General features: G+C 43.1%; 2 protein-coding genes across 6 annotated transcripts; one reads left to right on the forward strand and one right to left on the reverse strand.

The window, feature by feature from the left end:
- Nucleotides 1-2: 2 nt before the first annotated feature.
- Nucleotides 3-10063, reverse strand: nfkbiz (nuclear factor of kappa light polypeptide gene enhancer in B-cells inhibitor, zeta). 4 transcript variants are annotated; one of them, XM_042319426.1, is made up of 12 exons: nt 9772-10062; nt 8235-8338; nt 8089-8113; nt 7889-7986; nt 6627-6970; nt 6000-6105; nt 5633-5779; nt 3337-3400; nt 2974-3146; nt 2649-2759; nt 1985-2152; nt 3-1410 (listed from the first exon to the last, which is right to left on the reverse strand). In XM_042319426.1, exons 1-12 carry the CDS (start codon nt 9974-9976, stop codon nt 1357-1359), a joined length of 1599 nt encoding a protein of 532 aa, XP_042175360.1. In that variant the 5' UTR covers nt 9977-10062; the 3' UTR covers nt 3-1356. The 4 variants fall into 4 exon arrangements, with proteins under 4 accessions (XP_042175360.1, XP_042175359.1, XP_042175361.1 ...); XM_042319425.1 differs by having other exon boundaries at nt 8229-8338; nt 9772-10060; XM_042319427.1 differs by lacking the exon at nt 5633-5779 and having other exon boundaries at nt 8229-8338; nt 9772-10063.
- A 3124-nt stretch (nt 10064-13187) lies between these two features.
- Nucleotides 13188-19361, forward strand: eed (embryonic ectoderm development). Of its 2 annotated transcripts, none has more exons than XM_042319375.1 (11): nt 13188-13354; nt 13911-14063; nt 14422-14514; nt 14636-14827; nt 14931-15012; nt 15195-15286; nt 15451-15584; nt 16094-16199; nt 16318-16476; nt 16695-16768; nt 18802-19361. In XM_042319375.1, the coding sequence occupies exons 1-11, from the start codon at nt 13238-13240 to the stop codon at nt 18926-18928; spliced, it is 1329 nt and encodes a 442-aa protein (XP_042175309.1). In that variant the 5' UTR covers nt 13188-13237; the 3' UTR covers nt 18929-19361. The 2 variants fall into 2 exon arrangements, with proteins under 2 accessions (XP_042175309.1, XP_042175310.1); XM_042319376.1 differs by lacking the exon at nt 13188-13354 and adding an exon at nt 13384-13401.
- The last annotated feature ends 255 nt before the right edge of the window (nt 19362-19616 follow it).

Consider the following 19616-nt stretch of genomic DNA (forward strand, 5'->3'; position numbering starts at 1 on the left):
AGTTAATATCAAATGCAATGTTAATCAATTGTATTTATTGTTAAGAAATTTGGTGATAATACATTGAAAAAATCCTATATTTACATTACAAAAGAGATCAAACAAATTACAAGTCTGAATATTGTACTAACATCTCATCTCCATAGTACAGTATATAATTGAGATGGGTACTAAAGCAAAATATGCACAAACTCAATGACCCGTTATATAGCTTAATTATTTGTGACACTAGCCAACTCATTTATTTTCATTTATTTATAAAGTAAATGAAAATACACATTTAAAATGAATAAAATAAGGAAAGACCCCCATGCTGCCACCATACCAGAACCTCCAAGAAATTCAAAAAACCTGAGCTCCCGTCTCTTCAGGTTACTGGTATGTGGTCAAGCCCTAGCTACAATACACTGTTACTATGTGGTCAAGCCCTAGCTACAATACACTGTTACTATGTGGTCAAGCCCTAGCTACAATACACTGTTACTATGTGGTCAAGCCCTAGCTACATTACACTGTTACTATGTGGTCAAGCCCTAGCTACATTACACTGTTACTATGTGGTCAAGCCCTAGCTACATTACACTGTTACTATGTGGTCAAGCCCTAGCTACAATACACTGTTACTATGTGGTCAAGCCCTAGCTACAATACACTGTTACTATGTGGTCAAGCCCTAGCTACAATACACTGTTACTATGTGGTCAAGCCCTAGCTACAATGCACATTCCAGCTCAAGGTGTTTCACACCGGCATTACAGGCGAGTCAACCTGTGACTCAACCCAAAGTGGTTTAGTGGTGAAAACCCCTTCAGGCGTCATTCCTTAAAGCAGCAGTCAGCAGTTGAAACAAAACCAAAGCGTATTCTCTGCCCGTTTCAGTAAAAAGCTGAGGGACGGGGCTAGAGAAATGTTAACACTCAAATTCATAGGCACGGCTAAGGAGTAACCAGCCATGATATCAACATTATAGCTTGAACCATATTTTGAAGCTACTGTTTATAGTGTTTGTTACCATGTACTTTGTTAACAAACATTGGAGTAAAACAAGCTTATATATTTTGGGTTCTGATGGGGTACGACAGTTGAACTAAGCTCATGATGAATGTTTAAGTCATATTCGCCAAGAAACAATGGGTACATATTAATCATTTACAAGTCCAAAAATGTATGTAACAACTGCAGATTGCCCCTTTAAGGTAGACGATCACATGGTTACCTCAAAATACACTACACTGTAGCGAACAACATTCACTGTTTCATTGAAACAACTGACATCTGCCATACATACGATGGCAAATCATTTCTACGTAGACTGGACTGTCTGACTGACAGTGTTTCTGGACAGGAGATTGCATCCTACTGGGCAGCAGACCGGGCCTGGTAGCCTTTCCCCTTCAGGATACGCCGCACCTAAGAGAAACAACCAGAGGCACATTATTACAATACAGTCCCATCTTGTTGAAGTGTGTGTGTGTGTGTGTGTGTGTGTGGAATGTCTGCCAGTCTAACACGTGAACTTGTGTGTTCTTCCTGTTGTGTTTTTACTGCGTCTCTGTGTTTGCGTCTCAGACAGACATTAATAGTAATTGATAAAAGGTTCTCAGTCGACTTGCCTGGTTAAATAATGATTACATGATAGTAAAACAACGACATGGGAATATTCACCTGAAAGATAGATACAAGAACACTGAAATGCTCCCACAGAGGGAGGATTCAACCGTGTGCTGGTATCTTATATATATTTTTCCAGGCAATGGCATCAACGTAGAACCATGCTGTACTTTTTGTACCTGATTTATGGATGTGCTTACACTCTTAGAAAAAAAATACTATCTAGAACCTAAAAAAGGTTATTCAGCTGTCCCCATACGAGAACCATTTGAAGAACCCTTTTTAGTTCCAGGTAGAACCTTTTTGGGTTCCGCGTAGAGCCATTTCTACAGAAGGGGACACACCCGAAGAACCATTTTGTGGCATTATTCACCTGGTCTCCGACGGGCCCTTCAGCCACCAGCTGGGCAGGCTGTTCATTCTCCAGGTTCTTGGAGCTGGGGTCGGCCCCTCTCCTCATCAGCAGTTTCACAGCATCTACCTGAGTCAAGCGACCATGCACAGAACTGGCAAAGTGCAGCGCTGTGTTTCCACTGAATGCCTGGTAGACAGAACTCATGTTAGAGGGTTTAGTTAACTTACCTCCTGATGACCAAAAAACAATGAACAATGGGAACACTGTTTGTCAGCTCAGAATTTGAGCCAGCACGCCGATTTGTTATCATGTTTGTTTTCCAGAGAGAGGCGAGACCTCACCTTGACATTAGGTACTGTAGCAGTATCTCACCTTGACATTAGGTACTGTAGCAGTATCTCACCTTGACATTAGGTACTGTAGCAGTATCTCACCTTGACATTAGGTACTGTAGCAGTATCTCACCTTGACATTAGGTACTGTAGCAGTATCTCACCTTGACATTAGGTACTGTAGCAGTATCTCACCTTGACATTAGGTACTGTAGCAGTATCTCACCTTGACATTAGGTACTGTAGCAGTATCTCACCTTGACATTAGGTACTGTAGCAGTATCTCACCTTGACATTAGGTACTGTAGCAGTATCTCACCTTGACATTAGGTACTGTAGCAGTATCTCACCTTGACATTGACGATAGACAGAGAGTCTGGCTGGTCGAGGAAGATGCGTAAAAGCTCCACATTGGCCTCCTGAGAAGCCATGTGCAGGGAGGTGCGGCCACTTTTATGATCCTGTTGGAAAAAGACACAAGTACGGTCAGACTGTATGGATGGGCTATGCTGCCAAAGAATGATACGCAAAAATCATAAATGAAAAGATTCTCAACCTCTAGCCTGGTTTCAGATCTGTTTATGATGCCTTGCCAACTCCAATGACCGTAGGAGTTGGCAAGGTTGGAGTTGACAAGGCATTAGACAGATTTGGGACCAGGGTACTCAAACTCACCTTAGTTGCACAGGAGGCTCCCATGAGCAGCAGTGTGGTGACACACTGCCTCAGTAGCTTCCTTCTCTGCATCAACTCCACCTCCCCAGGGGACTGGGGGGTCGCCGCCATACGGCCCAACTCCTGGACAACCGCATTGTGAGACCGGACCGCTGTCTGAAGAGGAGTTAGGCCTGGAGAGAAAAGCAGGTTGAGGCATTGGGGAGGTAGTATTTATTTTGCCGTTATGACGGTTAAATAATGTTGACTGTCGTAGTTTGCGACTCAGCCTTGGGTTGAGACACAGGTTACCTCACCTGTTTTATTGTATAGAGGATTATGAGCAATCCTGACAGGTCATAGTTCTGAGCAACTCTGACTCACCATCATAGTTGACTTCTTCCACACTAAGCTCCTGCCCTTTACCCTTCAGAGCTCTTTGGATGGTCTATGGGAAGAGAGAGAGTGTGAAGGAAAATGTTAAACAGGGGGATAAAGGGCAGATGGGTATAACAGGAATAACTTTTGATTTCAATTTAAAAAACACACACACACTTGTGTTAAGGTACAACTGTGGAATTAGCTAGTCATGGTAAAATATGTCATCGCTAACGACGACAATGTCAATGTTTAGTTCTAGAGATCTAAAAGAGATAGTATATGCCAGCCATTCATCAGCAGCGCCTGTTCTTCCTTAATGCAATAGTATCCGACAACAGGAACTGTTGTGAGAGTCATCCAGGACCAGTTGAGTAACAGATTAATAGGCGTTAATGATTGGGAGGTTTAGCGTGCCATGTTCTGTTGACGGTTAATGTTTGATAGGCTGGGAGTGCATTTGCCGTGACCTTTTAGCAGAAGCACATCTGTTGTTAAACCAGTTTTTCAAAGAAAGGGGGATTTTGTCCCAGTGTTGTTTTGAGGAAATGCTCTGTGATTGGCTGGCTGTTATATATATGTTATGAGCTGATGAGGAAGTCACTGCCTGCGATCTAACCCGATACAGAACAACTGTTGCTATGGGACACAAAAAAACATTCCAACATTCCAAGTCAGGAGGAACATCAAACACAGTGAGACAAAATTCCAATTGAAAGATAAAATCACTGAAAAAGGGCACCGTTTATCACAGATAATCAAGATGGCAACATTTCAGTGAAACCTATAAATCCATTCATTGAGTCATGAGCCAAATTTGCATAGATTCTTATCAAAATGGCATCAGCAAGTTGCTGACAGAGCTCTTCTGATTGTGCATACATCACCTGAGTTCTCTACACTTTTTTTGTTCCACTTGGGCATGAGCGTGCAGGGGGGTAAATCACCCCGCCTTATTTCCATATACTGGAAGCCTAGAACAATCGACCATTGACAACCAAACTGTGGTTTTACTTCTTGAAACTAGCAGGGGTAAAATACCCTGAAAACCAAGGTTGCACAGTGCAGAGGACATACTGTATCAGACTATGTTCAAGTCATCTGGTGAAGATATAAAAGGATCGTTGTTCAGGCGATCATAAACCTAGCTTTTCCATTCATACATTAACAAACACAAGGCTCCTGGTAAAAACGTTAACTTTGTTTGCTGTGATTGGAACCAGTGTTATTAAAAGAGAGAACTCACATCCCTACAGCTCAGTGTTTTCCCTGACTTCTCTTCCAACCACTATTTCCTTCCTCTAGTGCCAAGACGTTGATTAAAGTTGCCAAACCTTATGTCTTATAATAATAATAATAAAAACAGAGATTGTGTTCAACAATCATCATGTTTTCAGACCTTTATTCAAACCTTTCATACCATAGTCTCTGTATGATGAGGTCTTTTCACTTTAGTTGTGAAAACCCGACCCTAGGCAACACAGTGAGTAGGATGTGGTTTCAATGATGGACTCTTTTGGCAAAGAGGAACTAAGTCACTGCCTACATTGATAAGGGAAAACTACATCTGGGGTTTTGCCTCACAAATCCAGGGGCAGACATGCCAGAACAACGTGATTCAAAACCAAAGTTTGCAGGCACAACCTTTGCAGTTGTTTTAGTTCAGGTAGTTGATGCAAACTAGCCACTTGTGAAATGCACTCATTAAAAATAACCTCTGATCTCCATATTGCTAGCTACTATTTAGTATTTTATTCAAGCTGATAAAGTAGTGACGTAGGCAGTTCCTCTATACCAAAAGAGTCCATCACTGAAACCAGACCTTAGTCACTGTATTGTTTACACTGTATTGCTTACACTGGTCTATGTGCATGACACTTCCCTGACTATCTTTTATTTGTATTTAATTCATTTTCATTTAACTAGGAAAGTCAGATAAAGAACAAATTATTATGTTATAATGACGGCCTACCCCGGAAAAAACCTCCCCTAACCCGGATGACGCTGGGCCAATTGTGCGCTGCCCTATAGGACTCCCGATCACAGCCGGTTGTGATACAGCCTGGGATCAAACCAGGGTCTGTAGTGACACCTCTAGCACTGAGATGCAGTGCCTTAGACCGTTGCGCCACTGAGGAGCACTGGGTTATCTAACTGCTAAGGTTGACTGGCTGCAGTGATGCCTCAAACAGAAGTTGTGAAATACAAGTTATAAGGCCAGAACATGACGTGGTCAGATTAAATCCAGAGCCCCTATTCATATCACACTCTTAGTATGTGCCACAGTGGGAAAGTCAAAGACCTGGAGAGTGAGAGCGTGGCCCTTCTCTGCACACACATGCAGAGGGGAGCGGCCCCAGCAGTCAGTGGTGTTGATCTGAGCACCCTGGGCCAACAGGTCCTGCACTATCAGATGTTGATTGGCTGCAACGCTCAATTGAAGGGCACTCTGGGTACAAAACAAAAGACAAAAAAGATCAAATGTTGAAAATCCTCCTTTTCAGATGATATCCCAGTTGTAATCATAACTGCGCCCTTGTGGCCAATTCCAAATCAACCCATAGCCACTAGCTCCTAGGCACTAGTGTGTGTGTGTGTGTGTGTGTGTGGCAGAAGTCTCTGGGGCTAGGGGTCCATTTAGAATTGGGCGTGAGAATGTAAATCCTTACCTGGCCATTGTGCTCCTTCATATCCAGCATGCCGACAGTAGCCATCTTGCTGGCCAGCACATAAGCTAGAGCCCTTCTGCCCTGTGCCACAGCTATGTGCAAGAATCTGGCAACACAGAGATAAAAAAAATCTACACTAAGACAAAAGGGTTCCAAAGGGGTTCTTCGGCTCTCCCCATAGGAGAACTCCCTTTGGTTCCATATAGAACCCTCTGTGGAAAGGGTTCTACATTGAACCCCAAATGGTTCTACTTGGAACCAAAAGTGTTCTATATGGAACCAAAAGGGGTTCATCAAAGGGTTATCCTATTGGGACAACCGAAGAACCCTTTTAGGTTCTAGATAGCAGCTTTTTTCTAAGAGTATAAATGTCTGGCAAGCATAGGTCACATGATGGATTAGAACAGTGGTCACTAACATCCTTGTTCCTGGAGAGCTACAGGGTGTGGCAGGTTTGTGTTCAAACACTGTGCTAGGCTGGAACAAAACCCTGCACACCCGTACCTCCCCAGGACCAGAGTTGGAGGCCACTGGGTTAGAAAAATAACTGAGTTGAGTATGCATAGTTGCTTAGATCTACAAAAGGCAAATGTATACAAGGGGTTGATGAATACTACACAAACTGACGTGTCTCCATCATTATCCTGGCTTGTGAGCATCTCGGGGGTGAGCCCTGCCAACTTCTCCTCTTCCTGTCGTATCTGCCATTGAAAGAAGGACGTCGGCTCCCCTTCAGCAAACTGAGCCAATGGCCAAACACCCTTTGGGGTTAGCGGGGCTATGAAAGGCTGGGGGACATAGGAGTTTCCCATTGCTTGTGGCATGTGGGTTTGAGGGTAGAGGGACTGATAGTCGATGAGGCTGAAGGGGTCAGGGAGGGTCTCTTGTGGGGAGGTCTCTGATTTCATGGACTCATATCCAAGTTCCATGAAGTCAATGTCCAGTGTGCGTCCCTCTGGAGGGCTCAGACTCTGAAAGAGAAGTGGATGGTAAATACTTAAAAGGGCTAATCTGCAGATGATACATCCATTTTTGGACTTGTAAATTAACTGTATGTACCCATTGATTATTTTTTTTAAATGTTTTATATTTAACTAGGCAAGTCAGATAAGAACAAATTCTTATTTACAATGACGGCCTACCCCGGCCAAACTCGGACGACACTGGGCCTATTGTACGCAGCCCTATGGGACTCCCGATTACGTCCGGATGTGATACAGCCTGGTTAAACTATCATTTTGATATCATGGATGGTCAGTCCTTACATCCATTGCTCAGTCTATACATTTGAGAGTGGTTACATTTCTCCAGCCCAATCCCTCAGAGGTTTAGAATGAGAACACTTTGTTATCGTTTCAACCAATGATTGGGATTGCTGCTTTAACTACATTTCCTGTCATGAAAGGTCAACAATGAGGAAGAAAGATATTTGTAGTTGGGTTCCTTCCACTCCAAAACAACAGAGTTTATATGAGACACGCATGCAAAACCTAATAATCTATATGCATGATAACATTGCCAAACTGTATTCCTAATTTTGAGTTCTGGAATAGCCCTCAGGGTGGAGGCGGTAACTCAGTCTCACTGGGATTTACCCGGAGGGGAATTGAGCAAGTGAAGTGACATCAGACTACACAGAAAAGGAGAAATGGAATTAGGCTATTGAAGTGGTCGGTCATATCACACAATATAGTTTGGAGCTATAACAATGTGACCTGCATGAGAGTTTGTGGTTTTCACTAGTTCTTCATTAGCTAAACTAGAGGAATATCCCTGGATTTATTTAACCTGGGTCTATGAAACCAACCCTAGCCTGAACACCAAGAACCGTGGGAAAAGTTAAAGGGGACTCAATTAAAATAACATTAGAACCAAAAGCAAACAATTACCAGGATTGCCTTTGCAGTAGCAAGTCTTTTAGCAGGTGAATCGGTTATCAAGCTGAAGTCCCCAGTCCTCTTATGCCCTTGAAGAAGGGAGGTCAACTCTACACGATAACGAACAAAAAAAAACATTTGCACATGATATTATAATGTACTGTATCTACAGTATTTCTGGATAATATGTGTTGATAAAACGTTAATATTACCTGTGTATTCTCCCTCAGAGTGTTGCTGGACATGAAGAAAAACAGAGATCATGAAAATATGGACAGATGTTAGCTTGCATATATTTTGCTTACCATAATATTTACACAAACTAGCAGAACAATAACATAACATAATTTACCTGTACATTTTGGTTGCTAAGGCGCTTCTGCATGATGAGTTCTTTCACTGTATTCTTCACCCGTACACCTTGGAAACGGCCAAAAGACCGCACCTCACTCATGGAACACTCTGCAACAGGTAGAAATAGGACCGATGAGAATCTCTGATCCCAAGACAAGTTTGAAATAAACACTAATTTTGATTAGTTTGCTATTGAGGCAAAAGTGGTTGTGTTGAATTAAAGGTACACTCAGCAATCCATAAAATGCTCATTTGCAAAAAGCCATTGATGTATGATATATCTATAGTGGTAGGATACATTAATACAGTTCCTGGGAACTCTGCCTGCCAAGTTCAAGCACAGGAGCTCAAATACTCAATGTTATTCAACAGGGCGTGGAAGCTACAAAAAGAGGCATGTCCATATAGTCGTTGAAGTTGCTTGATCTGCACAGATGATTAAATCTCATTATGTCTGGAGAACTGTCTCAGAAGTCAGGCTTTATCGACATCAGAATCTCAGGTATTCTAAACAACTCAGAAACACAACCTTCATACTGCAGTGTATAAAGAAACATTCTAAAATGGGCAAGACGACCTGGAACGCGACCTCACACTTCCCCTATTTCCACAGCTAGCGGAGCTCATGCCAAATGCACACTTATCTACAACCTTCACCAAATGACAGTAACTGTTCACTTTCCTCTGCCATTCAAATAGCACAATGTATCTACCTTGCTCTTCCATTGTACAGTGCTATTATAGGTCTAAATATGATTTAGGGTCTAACCATGATCAGTGGTGTAAAGTGCTGAAGTAAAAATGTTTAAAACTACCACTTAAGTCGTTTTTTTTTTTTTTTATCTGTACTTTTTATATTTTTTTGACAACTTTTACTTTACCACATTCCTAAAGAAAATTATGTACTTTTTACTCCATACATTTTCCCTGACAACAAAATGTACTCGTTACATTTGGAATGCTTAGCAGGACATGAAAATGGTCTAATTCACACACTTCTCAAGAGAACATCCCTAGTCATCCCTACCGCCTCTGATCTAAATGATGTCTATGTGGGAGTGTGCCCCTGGCTATGCGTAAATTTAAAAAACAAAAAAGTGGTGCCATCTGGTTTGCTTAATATAAGGAATTTGAAATGATTTATACTTAACTATATTTTAGCAATTACATTTCCTTTTGAAACTTGAGTATATTTAAAACCATATACTTTAAAACTTTTACTCAAATAGGATTTTACTGGGTGACTGACTTTTCTTGAGTGAATTTTCTATGAAGGTATCTTTACTTTTACTCAAGTATGACAATTGGGTCATTTTTCCACCACTGCCCATGATCAGTAATCCTCCGTGTCACTAACGCAATGTTCTTTTCGGTGTTCCAGAAGTAGGCTAATAAGGAAGTAACCATTAACTTCAAAAATTATTATCGGATAATATAAAGTAGCCAGCCTATCATTATTAACACAATAGTCTGCTTAGAGGAAAAATAACAACAATTACAAATATGTGTATTGATTTCTAAAAGTGAGGGTTTTATTTTACCGTTCGTGGCACTGTCTGCAGTTGGCGGAGTCGGGCTCCCAACCTTTCCCCAGCCATCAAACTCGTTTGGCGCACAGAGAGAGTTGTTGATCTCCGTTGCAGGTGAGGTATCCTGGTAAAAAGACCCCAAATACACGGGGCTCGTTACAACAGTCCCTGGATGCACAAGATTCAGGCCGTTCTCGATAATTCTGTCGATGATCATGTTGCGCTCAGAGCTAGATCACTATGTATGCACTATCAAGAGTTCTAATGGAGTTTGTTCCCGTTTGGATCATGTGACTACTGTACCTTCAGAAGCGCACAAAAGCGAGTGCGCTTGCAGCCTACTTGAATTACGCATTGGGCGCGTTCCAGATCTGCCCGAGGACGTTCTACAAAAGTAGCCTATACCGGAACAGAGCAAAGCATCATAAATAGAATAGAAAACAATCTTTATTGTCCATTTTCACAGAAGTGGGATCAGTCACCATCCCACCTCTGACACCAGTGTATCCAACACTCACAAGCATGTAGGCTAGACCAAAGAAACCATTGAAAAAATGGTCAGTTCAACTTAAATACAATTGTATTGGTCACATGCACCGAATACAACAGGTGTAGACTTTACAGTGAAATGCTTACTTACGAGTCCATTCCCAACCGTGCAGTTAAAAAGTAAGACACATTTTTGCTAAATAAAAAAGGAAATAGTAAAACAATATTGAGGCTGTAGACAAGGAGTACCAGTATGGAGTCAATGTGCCGGGGTACGAGGTAGTTGAGGTAGTTGAGGTAATACAGTATGTACCTGTGGGTAAGGGTAAAAGTGACTAGGCAATCGGGATATATAAACAGTAAACAGTAGCAGCAGCATATGTGAAGTGTGAACATGTGTCTATGTGTGAGTGTGTGTGTGGCGTCAAAATGTGTGTGTGTGTGTGTGTGTGTGTGTGTGTGTGTGTGTGTGTGTGTGTGTGTGAGTGAGTTGGAGTGTCAGTCTGGAATGTGAGCATGTGGGTAGAGTATAGTGAGTGTGTGAGTGAGTTGGAGTGTCAGTCTAGTATGTGAGCATGTGGGTAGAGTATAGTGAGTGTGTGAGTGAGTTAGAGTGTCAGTCTAGTATGTGAGCATGTGGGTAGAGTATAGTGAGTGTGCGTAGAACCAGTGTAAGGGAGTCAGTGCAAAAAAATTCAGATAAATAAACAATAAAGGGGTCAATGTAAATAGTCCAGGTGGCCAATTGATTAACAGTTCAGCAGTCGTATGGCTTGGGGGTAGAAGCTGTTCAGGAGCCTTTTGGTCAGACTTGGCGCTCCGCTACCGCTTGCCGTGTGGTAGTAGAGAGAACAGTCTATACCTTAGGTGGTTGGAGTCTTTGACTATTACTAGGGCCTTCCTCTGACACCGCCTGGTATAGAGGTCCTGGATGGCAGGGAGTTCAGCCCCAGTGAGGTACTGGGCCTTATGCACTTCCCTCTGTAGTGCCTTGCAGTCGGATGCCGAGCAGTTGCTATAACAAGAGGGGATGCAGCCAGTCAAGATGCCCTCAGATCCTCTTTAAGGATCTGAGGGCCCATGCCAAATCTTTTCGGCCTCCTGGGGGGGAAGAGGCATTGTTGTGCCCTCTTCACAACTATGTTTGGACCATGATAGGTCCTTAGTGATGTGGACACCAAGGAACTTGAAGCTCTCGACCCGCTCCACTACAGCCCCGTCGATGTGAATGGGACGTGTCCGGCCCTTAATTTCATGTAGTCCACGATAAACTCCTTTGTCTTGCCCACATTGCCAGGTCTCTGACCACCTCCCTATAGGCTGTCTCACCGTCGTCGGTGATTAGGCCTACCACCGTTGTGTCGTCGGCAATCTTAATGATGCCGTTGGAGTCGTGCGCGGCCACACAGTCATGGATGAACAGGGAGTACAGGAGGCGACTGAGCACGCACCCCAGACCCTCGTGTTGAGAGTCAGTGTGGTGGATGTATTGTTGCCTACCCTCACATCCTGGGGTGACCCGTCAGGAAGACCAGCATCCAGTTGCAGAAGCAGGTGTTCAGTCCCAGGGTCCTTAGTTTAGTGATGAGCTTGGAGGGAAATATGGTGTTGAATGCTGAGCTGTTGTCAATAAACAGCATTCTCACGTAGGTGTTCCTTTTGTCCAAGTGGGAAAGGGCAGTGTGGAGTGCAATAGAGATTGCGTTATCTGTGGATCTGTTGGGGTGGTATGTGAATTGGAGTGAGTCCAGGGTTTCCTGGATGGTGGTATGGATATGAGCCATGACCAGCCTTTCAAAGCATTTCAGGGCTACGGATGTGAGTGCTACGGGCCTGGTGTTCTTAGGCACAGGGACTATGGTGGTTTGCTTGAAACAAGGTACGTAAAACCCTCACACACTTTTACAGATGCACAATTGAGAGCATCCTGTCGGGCTGTATCACCGCCTGGTACGGCAACTGCACCGCCCGCAACCGCAGGGCTCTCCAGAGGGTGGTGCGGTCTGTCCAACGCATCACCGGGGGGAAGCTACCTGCCCTCCAGGACACCTACACCACCCGATGTCACAGGAAGGCCAAAAAGATAATCAAGGACAACAACCAACCGAGCCACTGCCTGTTCACACCGCTATCATCCAGAAGGCGAGGTCAGTACAGGTGCATCAAAGCTGAGAACAAGAGACTGAAAAACAGCTTCTATCTCAAGGCCCTCAGACTGTTAAACAGCAATCACTAGCACATTAGAGGCTGCTGCCCTATATACATAGACTTGAAATCACTGGCCACTTTAATAATGGAACACTTGTCACATTAATAATGTTTACATATCTTACATTACTCATCTCATATGTGTATACTGTATTCTATCCTATTCTACTGTATCTTAGTCTATGCGCTCTGACATTGCTTGTCCAATTTATATATTCTTAATTCCATTCCTTTACTTTAGATTCTGTGTATTGTTAGATATTACTTGTTAGATATTACTGCACTGTTGGAGCTAGAAACACAAGCTTTTCACTACACCTGCAATAACATCTGCTAAACACGTGTATGTGACAAAGAAATTTTGATTTGATTTAATACAAACGGGTCAGACAGAGGTTGGAAATGTCCGTGAAGTATGTGTCCTGGTAATCCCTCTAGCCCTGCAGCCTTGTGAATGTTAACTTGTTTAACCTTTTACTGCAGTGGGCTAAATCAAGGCTACCTGTCGCCCCAACACAGTGACCATGTATGTATGGTCACTTGGTTCCGGTCTACTTAATTAACGGGTGTCTCCCATAGACACCAATGCAATAGCAGGTGGGTCTGGTCTACTTAGTTCATTGTCTTTTATTGAACTAGGAAAAAACGGAGAGCGGGGTATCTTGCCTCCTCTTCCGTCTCTGGCTTGACTGGAACTTTTATTGTGAAGACCAAAGGACATAAAAGACCCGGAAGTTATTCTCCGCGGTCGCGCTATGATTGAATCTGAGAAGGACAGAAGATGAGGAGGGAGAACATGTCCGAGACCCCTACCGAAGCGGGAAAGGAGATGCCGACAAAAAAGCAGAAGCTGAGCAGTGATGAAAACAGTAATCCCGATCTCTCTGCAGATGAGAATGTAAATTCGGTTTTGTTCTGTTTGTATCGGCGCGGACATGAAAAATGGTTAGCTAGCTAAGTAGCTAATGTTAGCCTAACTTTTCATAGCTAGCAAGCTAACTAGCAAGCGACTGGTAGTTGATTTTGGAGTTCGTGATGATAGCTGGGCCTTTCCCTTTGTTTCAACTAGGCCTAGATTTTTATTTATTTAGCTATAGATACCTAGTTAACGTTAGTTGTGGTTATTTCCCTTTCAAACATTCCAGAACAGGAAATAAGAAAAGTATCATTCAACGAGCAAGGGATTCGAGGAAACACTGCAAAGGGCCTCCACCTAAAATAGCTAGCTGGCTAGTTATGCTCTCTAGGTAGTGTTAGCTATCAAGCTATGGACCCTTCTGGGATTGTCCAAGTAGATAATCATTAGCCAGTTGTAAGTTTAGTTTATCTCAAGCCCCTCATGGTAGGCCATCCCACTTCTGATACCAGTGTAGTCGAAAACGGGGTGCAGAACATCCATTGCAGGTTGCAAACGCATCAACCACATCTCATGTTGCTATAATTTGTGTTTGTAGGATGATGCTGTCAGCGTTGAGAGTGGGACCAATGTGGAGCGTCCAGACACACCCACCAACACAGCCAACGCTCCAGGCAGGAAGAGCTGGGGCAAGGGCAAGTGGAAATCAAAGAAGTGCAAATACTCCTTCAAGTGCGTCAACAGCCTCAGGGTGAGCCCATCTTATCAATAATATTTCCAATCATTTCCAACTGCAGACATGTCACATCTTATCAATAGGCCTAATTTTGATTCCAGAAATGTCATAATCTCAGCCTTGGACTTGGCATGCCTGTTATAAGTATGTGTGAACTGTGCTGTTAATATGATACTGTGTGAGTTGTAAACAGCTGAATGACGGTGTTCTAATGTTACGGGATGGCTCTGAACCCAGGTCTCCCACAGCCTTGACCATTAGACCAAGAGGGAATTCCCACCTGGGCCGAGGTTAACACTGATTGTGAAGTTGCAGGGCTACCTCATCACCTTGACCATGAGCTCAACTCATAATTAACTTGTTCTTTACACAGGAGGACCATGGACAGCCATTATTTGGGGTCCAGTTCAACTGGCACAGTAAAGAAGGGGACCCGCTGGTGTTTGCTACTGTTGGGAGCAACAGAGTAAGTATCTTTGGCATCACATAAACCATGTTGAAAGTGTAATAGCCAAAACATGTGGTGTAAAATGCAGACTCATATGCCACCTGTCACTGCTGATTATGTGATGTCCTTAATTTACCAGGTAACCCTGTACGAGTGCCATTCCCAAGGAGAGATCCGACTCCTGCAGTCATACGTGGATGCCGATGCAGATGAGAACTTCTACACCTGCGCCTGGACCTTTGACACCAGTACAAGCCATCCCCTCCTGGCCGTGGCGGGGTCACGTGGCATCATTCGGGTCATCAACCACATCACCATGCAGTGTATCAAGGTGGGTCAATTTCCAAGTAGTTGTATCCGATACACCAGGGATGGAATTTACATTCGTGCATATTAGTTGTGCCATCTCTAAATAGTGTGGTTTTTTAATGCAGCACTATGTGGGTCACGGGAACGCCATCAACGAGCTCAAGTTCCACCCCAGAGACCCCAACCTCCTGCTATCCGTCAGCAAAGGTAGAACAACTAGACACCATAGCTAGGACTTCATATTTTCTCGACTGACCTGACTTTTTGAGAACTAAACGATTTACATTTAGGAATGATTTATAATCTGTATGTATTTACATCATTAACAGAATGACTTGACATAAAATCGACTGTGTGAATATCTCATCAGCTTTGTGTTTTGCCTTTAGACCACGCCCTTCGTCTGTGGAACATCCAAACAGACACACTGGTGGCCATCTTTGGAGGTGTAGAGGGACATAGAGATGAAGTCCTCAGCGCAGTGAGTACACGACATGACCACAACCATCTCTTATTGGCTTTCTTGATCAATAGAAGTCAGGGATTTCTATGTGTATGTGACCATTGAAAATTGCGATACAATATGGATCACACAGAAAAAGAAATGAGAGAATGATATAATAATGAAAAATGACTCTGCGCCAGGACTTTGACCTGCTAGGTGAGAAGATCATGTCGTGTGGAATGGACCACTCTCTGAAGCTCTGGACGATCAACTCAGAGAGGATGCAGAAAGCCATTCACGGGTCCTATGAATACAACCCTTCCAAGACAAACAGGTGAACATATTGGTTGTGGGCAACAAACGTACGTGTATTCCCATGTATATTTCAGTCATTCAGCAGACTTTTATACACAACAAAGCGCGTTCAAATAACAGGGCTGAACAATTGCATAAAAGGAACATAGTACAGTGTTGCCAGGATACAGTCAGAATCTCACATCTTTTATTTAACCTTTATTTAACTAGGCAAGTCAGTTAAGAAGAAATTCTTATTTACAATGACTGTGTAGGAACAGTGGGTTAACTGGTCTAGGAACAGTGGGTTAACTGGTCTAGGAACAGTGGGTTAACTGGTCTAGGAACAGTGGGTTAACCGGTCTAGGAACACTGTCTTGTTCAGGGGCAGAACGACAGATTTTTACATTGTCAACTCGGGGATTCGATCTAGCACCCTTTCGGTTACTGGCCCAACGCTCTAACCACTAGGCTACCTGATGCCCTGAACTGTTGATTTTCAACTTGAAAATGTTTGCTCCTTTAACCGATGATTCTGTCTTCTTACAGGCCATGGGTCTCTCAGAAGATCCACTTCCCTGACTTCTCTACCAGAGACATCCACAGGAACTATGTGGACTGTGTACGCTGGCTGGGAGACCTGATTTTATCCAAGGTAAGACTGTGAGAATCTTTTTGTTCAAACACAAATACGTCACATTCTGTTATTAGGTTGTGGATCCCATTGTGAGCCTCATAACCCTACTCCTTTGTTCTGTTCCTCCCCTGACCAGTCGTGTGAGAACGCTATCGTGTGTTGGAAACCAGGGAAGATGGAGGACGATATTGACCGCATCAAACCAAACGAGTCCAACGTGACAATCCTGGGTCGCTTCGACTACAGCCAGTGTGACATCTGGTACATGCGTTTCTCCATGGACTTCTGGCAGAAGGTAAAGATGATATTTCCCCTTCCGTTGTGTCTGTAGCTTTGTGGAATCACTTATCTGCTACTGTTCATCCCAGTATTGTAAGCAAACAGTGGTTTGGTGTTGGAACTTTATAACTAAATAGATGCACGTTTGTTGTTTAACATTAAACATAAAGTATAGTATTGTCTCCACGTAGAAAGTTGTTTGACTATTGAAGTAACACATGTGTTGTCCTACAGATGTTGGCTCTGGGAAACCAAGTGGGGAAACTGTACGTGTGGGACCTTGAGGTAGAGGACCCCCACAAAGCAAAGTAAGAGTCCGTAGGGAAACTGTACGTGTGGGACCTTGAGGTAGAGGACCCCCACAAAGCAAAGTAAGAGTCCGTAGGGAAACTGTACGTGTGGGACCTTGAGGTAGAGGACCCCCACAAAGCAAAGTAAGAGTCCGTAGGGAAACTACGTGTGGGACCTTGAGGTAGAGGACCCCCACAAAGCAAAGTAAGAGTCTGTAGGGAAACTGTACGTGTGGTGGTGTTGGGGAAGCTACTCTGAAGATATAGTTCACCAAGCTACCAATTACTTCACACTGGAAGAAGTTAAGCTACACTAAACTAGTTACTTTGAAAAAGTAGTTCACAACATCCAAACTACTTTGTGAAAGATCATCAATACAGTATGTTAACAATCTGTAATTTAGCCTAATTATATAGGGTAACATTTGTATTTTTGCCTAAATAGACATCCAAACCTAATCATTTTTCATGATGGTCATAAACAGTAACTGGTAATGTTGTATAGTTTAGAAAGGTCTGGAACTAGCCTTTCTGGTAAATGTTATAACTTTCTGAGGTGTACTCTCTTTTTAGAACACAAGTACATGGTACAAATATGAACAAACATATTCTAAACGACTTAGTATAAGATTTCCCACATCTTAACAGTGAAATAAATATGATCTAAAAGGTCCACTGATCAGCACAGAGACACCATTCAAATGTGTGCAGACTCGTGACAACTTCTGTCTGTGACCAAGAGAACGCGGTCTTTCAATTCTATGAAATTATTTAGTGTTTTATTTTATTTTGAAAGCTCTAAATCCGGCTGAGAATTTCACAGCGAGATGAAACCACAATGGCTGAACTCAGACTGTCATATGCCATTTCCCAGGCTCACTTGCTCAGAGGAAATCGATTCTTTGTCTGGATTGACCAGAGAATGTGACACATCACTCCCTATGAACATGAAGTGTCATGTTTCAGACCCCACAAGTCCGCGCCACTGAGAGAGTGGAAACAGAGCAGACAAAATGGGTCTTTGTGCCACTTTAAGGTACAGGACACTATGGTGTTCAGAGCGCTTTGTACACCAAAATGTCAGTCAGAACCAGTCCAGAACCGCTCAGTCCCCCCATACAGGGGACTTAACATCTAAGAGGTTTTAAACAAAATGTTTCAAATGAGAATTAGACAGGTCTGATGCTGAGAAAGGACATTTTTGCCTACTTTACCCATATTTTATTTTTTACAAAAGAAATTGCTAAAAAGTTAACTTCTGAAAACACCAAGAATTGAATTTAGTTCAACTACCATCAAGCTAAAGCAAAATGTATTTAAATGACTAGTTGATCTACATGTATTTCACTACATCACTGTACGTTAAAAAGTTCAGAGTTAACCTCCCACCAATACACCTCACCTAAGCAGTGGACCATGCCTAGATGGTAGACTGCCTGAGAGAAGTGAAGGCCAGTAGAGCACTCCTCTCCTTGTTATGTATCATGTTCCAGGGCTGTGACAGAGACCTCACAGAATAATTAGACAGATATTTCACGGGGTGTATAAATGTGAAGCATCCGCTTGGCGTTTCCATTCACTCCCAAATATGGTAGTGAGAGAGAGCCAAGTGGGAGATGCTGGAGCAAGATGGATTTTGTCCGACATTCTGCAAATGTGTAATTTTCAACATTTTGTCCTCAACAGTTCTGTTCCCAAAGCTGCAATCTGTTACGAACAGAGTGGACTAAGTTTTAGACTTTACCCCTTGTTAAAGTAAAAAAAAAAAAGGCATTTAAAAGGAGTGCAAAGGCGAATTGAGATATTGCACATGTGCACTTCAAAGTAGGTGTTCCCTAGCAGCAATATGCAAATATATGCTACAACGCGCCAATAGGATCTCGCAAGCTCATGCTTGGCTCTGCCCAGCCCCTTGCTTGTTCTGCCCACTGACTCATTTGTTCCCATTTGAAATGACAGGCAGTGGTCTATCTTAGTTTAGTTATAACAATCTTCGGAGACACTGGCTTTCTGTTTCACCAAATACATTCTAACCTGGCTCTCTGTTTCAGGTGCACCATCCTCACCCTCCCAAGATGCACCTCTGCCATCAGACAGACCAGCTTCAGCCGTGACAGCAGTATCCTGATTGCAGTCTGTGACGACGCCTCTATCTGGCGCTGGGACCGCCTGCGATGAAGACAACATTGGCAACGAGCAACCTATTCTATTATGACGGACCAGTCACTTTGCTGTCGAGAACCAGAAACATTTTCCAGGTACACATTTTCTGTGTATAGTCTGCATCAGATCTGTCCAATGGAGGTGTTGTTTAACATCTCAGGAACCACTCCCAACATGACAACGGTGCTACAGGTCTGCACAGAAAAATGTGTGTCTGGAACCCACCAATTATTTTCCTTTTGTTTCCCTTCTCCGGGTTATACTTATACCAGCCCATCCTTATTAAATCCATGAGGGGGGTGAAAAGGTGCGCAATTTGGGGAGAAGGGTGGAGAATCAGACTACAACTCTGGAGCCCTTCAAGCTTTCTCTCCCCTTCTTGCTATTTAGTTCCCCTTTGCTTACTATTCACTTTTTAATGGGCTTTAATAAATGCTATTTTTCTAAAGGCTTCTTGTCTCATTCCGAGGTACTGAAGCTTGAAAACTCCAAGTAAATATATGGTCCGCTAAGCCCAGGCCATCTGAATGCATGGAGAAAATGAGTAGCGGGACAGTTTGGGTGTTAAACCTTTCAGTTAACTGCCCCTAAAGTGCATCATGCACTAGAAATGAACGTTTTCTACATGAAAATAAATGAAGCATCTAGGATCCGCTTGTATAGGCAAGCTAAATATGTATGGAATAAAGTAGTGGTGAAAAGA

Source organism: Oncorhynchus tshawytscha, unplaced genomic scaffold (assembly GCF_018296145.1).
Source record: "Oncorhynchus tshawytscha isolate Ot180627B unplaced genomic scaffold, Otsh_v2.0 Un_scaffold_4246_pilon_pilon, whole genome shotgun sequence".
Taxonomy (NCBI): domain Eukaryota; kingdom Metazoa; phylum Chordata; class Actinopteri; order Salmoniformes; family Salmonidae; genus Oncorhynchus; species Oncorhynchus tshawytscha.